Raw genomic sequence first — 5,332 nt, forward strand, 5'->3', positions numbered from 1 at the left:
CTATTAAGAGTTCTAAGGCTTTTAAGTATTTAGGCACAATGATAAGCCGAGATGGTATTTGTATGAAAGATATAGAAATGAAATATCATGTGGAAAACAACCCCCCAAAAAGCACTTTATGAAGTGATATGGAACAACACTATAACCAAAGAAAACAAAAAAAAAGATCTTTCAGAGTAAAGAGTAAAATAAGAATAGTTGAATTAGGTACTTTATGAGAAGATGTCTACAAGTCACCAGAGAATATTGCTAAAATATGGGAAACATAGATAGGAGATGCTAAGATAGAGACTTCAGAGAAGGTGACAGCATACAACGCTGTAGAGGACGAGAATGGCGAACTGATAATGGGAAAAAGCTTAACAAGAAGTAAATGTCTGGAATGGTATGATAATAGTTGGTACGTCAATGGAAATAATATTTGTAAAGAACATTAAAAAGCAAACTTTATCAACTTTGTGATATATTAAATAAAATAACAAAATCTTGCTAAAAAAACTTATATTAAAAAAATACAAAACTTTTACCAAAAATATCGAACATCGTCATTTTGATTAAAATAGTAGTACTTCTGTAAGGCTAACACCCCTCACACCAACACTTCAGACTAGCGCTGCAATGGCCACTTACTCGTCCTTCTTCTTTGCACACTCTGCGGCAGGTTTCGTTGTCCCATACTGCACATGGGCCTCCATATCTTCCGGAAAGGCAGTCACCGAAAGCGAGTTCGGTACCGATGGTGAGGATCAACAAAACGGCGAAGATGAAGTAACCTTTCATTTTGAAAATTTTCTTTTGCAGATCTGTGGTCTACTGGTTGCTTGTAGGTCTGGCTTGATTGTGTCGATGAACAGTAAGTCATGGAGTTTATATACAAATTTTAGGTGTTTGTTGACCAGCCGGGAATTTTATTGGTTTTACCAATAAGAAGAATATATTTGTTATTGTAAGATTGTTTACGCGAAATACAAGAAGGGGGTTTTCCATATTGTTCTATATAGTTAATGTTAATGTGCGAATTTTTGAATTATATGTTTCATTGAATTATTGCTTAATTGTTGAAATAGCAAGGCTGTGATAATACAGAATGTCTCATACGTGAAATAATTATTATGAGTTATTTAAAATACTTTATTTAAAAACCAACAGTATTACAATACCTGTTTACAACTTTAACACAATGATAACTACACTCACCGGCACAAAATTCCGCCACCCAAAATTTTTGATTAAGTTTGACAATTTGTAACTTTATTATTTGTGCTCCGATTTTCAAGATTCTTGCACCAGTTTGTAGGTACATGTATTGATATCGTTTTCTACTATTCCGGTAACAAAAAAATTTTGCTTGCATGCCATTATACGGGGGTGAATGGAAACGTTGTTTTTTCTCCTAACTTTAAAAAATTCTGTGGAAGAATTGGAGGGCTGGTTTTGTTTCATACTCCTTTTGTATTACCCTGGAGGTATCACTAAGGTTTTGTTTTTTGCATTATCCGAAATCCGAATATCTCTTTTCTTGTAAGAGCTGTAAATAAAAACACTGATTTGAAGGTTTACTTAATTAAAAATATCAAACGCACTAAAATTAACAAAAAAAAAAAAAAATACAAAATTAACAACAAAACAAAACAATTCAACAGCGGGTGTGTCCACCTCTTGCAGCAACGACTACTCGCAATCTGTTTAGCATCGAATAAAGATGTGTTATCCTTGCCTGGGGAATAGCCATCGGGCTTTTCCTGGTTCCCTGTATGGTTTCCTGTATTTATGTTCTCATCAATATACCTTTCTTTCTATTCTTTCTTAAGCTCTTTGAATAAATCTGATTCAATATCTCTAGACGTACAAAGATAATGTGTTAATACTCCTTGTGTCACCGCGTTTTTAGCCAATTCATCTACTATTTCATTTCCAGTTATTCCACAGTGGCTTTTAACCCATGCTAACTTAACAGACTTTCCTTGTTGCTGAAGCTTTTAATTTTATTTATTATATATAATTCAATGTAGTTCCCTTTTGATTTAGGATTTATAGCACTAATTTTACTTAGAGAACTTTTACTGTCACTATAAATTATAAACTATGAATGATTTATATTAGATAAATATTTTAGTGCTTCCATTATCGCTATTAATTCAGCTGTGTATATACTCATAATAGAATTTATTTTAAACATTTTACTAATTTTATTACTGCTATCCCAATAGGCACAATCCACACCTTCAATATTTTTTGATGCATCTGTATATAGCATACAACAATCTTTGAACATTTGTGAACTGTCGGAGATAAACACTAATTTTCTTAAAGATAGAGGCAAATTGCTATAGTCCCTTAAAAAGTATACCTGAACTTGTTCCATAGCATTAAAGTCAATATTATAATGTGGGTTTATGTCATATTTATAAAGTTGTTTATCATATATTGTCATTTTTGAATATAAATCTACTATATTTAGAGTTTTCTTTTTTATCCAATATTCTTCTGTCAAGTCTGCTAAAAACAGTTGATGTATTTTGGAAATTAAACTTGCCTTTTTTTCATACAATCTAACTAAAAGGCTGATGCCAAGTTTTTTTCGTCTTATATCCATCGGCATTTTACAGCATTCAACTTGTAGATTATTTATCGGTGTACTTCTTAGGGCTCCTATACACAATCTAAGGCATTTATTAATAATTTTGTCTATTTTATTTAAATGACACTGTGATGCGTCACTGTATAATATTGATCCGTAGTCGAATATAGCTCTTATATTATTTTTAAATAACAAAGAAATATTTGGATCTGCTCCCCAACGTAAGTGTGATACGAATCGAAGAAGGTTTATTAATCTTTCTGTTTTTTTAACTATATGGTCTATGTGTTCTTTCCAGAGAAGCTGTCTATCCAGAGTAATACCCAAATATTTAACATAACTTTGTACTGGATAGGAGATATTGTTTATTAAGATGTGATTGGGTATTTCTTTTCGTTTTCTTGTAAAAATACATAATTTGGTTTTGGAATCAGATATATTTAGTCCATGTAATTCACTCCATATTTTAATATGTTTGTCTCCTTCTTTCTTGGGCTTAATATTCCTCCTTGAGGTAAACCTTCTATCGCTAGTCTTGGACCAAATGTGTTATTATTTACTGACATATAAATTTTTCTACAGTCATACAATTTTATTATTTTTTGAGAGAAAAATTCTGGCAGACCTATTTGTATCATTTTGTTATATAGTATATTTAAATTAACGTTGTCGTATGCTGCTTCAACATCTAGTAATAAAAGAGCTATTACTGAAGATTTTTTTTTCGTAAACGCTAAATTTATATCTGTTACCAAATGGCTCACTCCTTCCACAGTAGAATGATTTTTTCGAAATCCAAATTGTGTTTGTGATAATTTATTGTTTTTTTCTAGCCAACTTTCGAGCCTACGTTTTATCATTCTTTCCAGTGTTTTTGTTATGCCAATGAAATACCTGTATAAGATTCTGCTGAATCAGGATTCCGATTTGTTTTGAGAATAGGAATCACCCGGTACTCTCTCCAGTTATCTGGAATATCTTCTCATAGCCATATTTGATTAAAAAATTTTAATAGCGTTTCTTTTCATTTTTGATGTAAATTGGCCAACATAATAGAAACATATTATTAATATTGGCCAACATAATATGAAAGGCTGTATACCAATTTGGTCTATAAAAGTTTTATTTAGGCGCCTAAGATCACGCCAAAACATAAGAGTTTTTGAATAGCTTATATTTGTGTTACAGTTGTAAACAGTATTGTACTATTATTATTACTGTTTCAATAAAAGTAATTTAAAGAAATGTAACATTTGTGACAGCGATGGGATCAGTTCCATGGTATGGAGCTAATCTATCGATGTGAATTACGTTGGGTTTACCTCTAGCTGAAAACTGAATGTTGTAGATTTGGATCGTTTATTCTCAGCAGAACGGTTTACGGTCCCTCCCAGTTTCGTTGAAGTTTCGACAGTCTTTTCTTACGTTTGGGTTTGTATAACCGTACTGGGTCACCTCTTTCGAAAGTTGTCCTGTTAGCATGCATGTGGAGTGTGGCCTTGGCTTTATTGCTTTATTGAGAGAAATTGAAGTATCCCAATATTTTTGTTTATTTATCAGCAAAAAACATTGAAAGGTATTTACAAACAGTTATTTAGATCAGACATTTCTCAGAGATAATTTGATAGATTATGTAGTATTGAATGGCCTCCTCGTTCTTCTTCTTCTTCTACGGCACTACAGCCCAAATTAAGCCTTGGCCTCCTTTATTTTTTGCCTCCACCCTTGCTTGTCTGTGGCTGCTCTTCTCCATATACACGGACTCCTAAAAGGGCTTGTGCGTCGCTGTTTACTGTGTCTTCCCAGCGCTTTCTTGGCTTTCCAACCGGTCTCTTTCCCTGCATTCTACCATTCAATGCTTTTTTTGGTAGCCTATCCTCTCCCATTCTTATGACATGTCCGGCCCATTGCAATCTTTGTATTCCACCTCCTCGTTCACCAGATTTGAATCCTAAAGATTATTTTTATGGAGGATACTTGAAACTAAACCAACACAAGTGTTGCAGAGTTAAGGGGAAAGGCGCAAAAGGTCGCGTGTCAAAATTTTCAATGTGTTTTAAATGTATTCATTTTTTTCGAATCCTAAGAAAACTAATAAGTATTTTTGAAAAATTTAAACGCAGAATCAAAGGTTACGTTATTACGGAAGGCCGAAAGTCCATTAGAATAAATAAAAAGTTTCTTTTGAATGAAATATTTGCAATTAAAAAACACACTAAATTTTCCCTTTTATTTTCACCACTGTAATTTATTCAAATACATAAACATGTTTTTCTGAAGCTATTTCTTTGTGGCATTTTTGTAGAATATTTTTTTATTAGATTTTCATTCTGGTTCGTCTATTCCAAATGAACAACACATCTTTTGTATAACTAAATGATCCTTTATTAAGTATAAAAAACAGTAATCGCGACTTGTTTTTCCATTTACAACTAATTGCTCATTATGCCTCATTAATTTAATAGTTGATGTTTGCAATTATGCGTATAAATAAAACCTTGATTCAGTTCAACAAAACACAACATCGCATTTATTAAACTAATTTATATTGTATCGCTAAAAAGATTGTTTACTGTTTATAATAACACATCTATAAATTAGATGAAAGTGAAGACAACCAGTGAAGCATGGACACTGACAGAATCGCTTTTAAAAAACCTAGAAGCATTTGAAATGTGGGTCTCCACGTTCTGCCAACAGTTGAAGCTTGGATTTAAATTCTTCTGGCACATATTTTACAATATTTTTTAC

The 5,332-nt window shown here is 32.3% G+C and overlaps 1 protein-coding gene across 1 annotated transcript; it reads right to left on the reverse strand.

Annotated features, from left to right (window-relative positions):
- Nucleotides 1–484: 484 nt before the first annotated feature.
- Nucleotides 485–857, reverse strand: LOC114335290 (drosomycin-like). The gene has a single exon (XM_028285508.2). It carries the CDS (start codon nucleotides 778–780, stop codon nucleotides 580–582), a length of 201 nt encoding a protein of 66 aa, XP_028141309.1. The 5' UTR covers nucleotides 781–857; the 3' UTR covers nucleotides 485–579.
- Nucleotides 858–5,332: the final 4,475 nt, after the last annotated feature.

The sequence above is a fragment of the Diabrotica virgifera genome, chromosome 1, assembly GCF_917563875.1.
Source record: "Diabrotica virgifera virgifera chromosome 1, PGI_DIABVI_V3a".
NCBI classification, from domain to species: Eukaryota; Metazoa; Arthropoda; class Insecta; order Coleoptera; family Chrysomelidae; genus Diabrotica; species Diabrotica virgifera.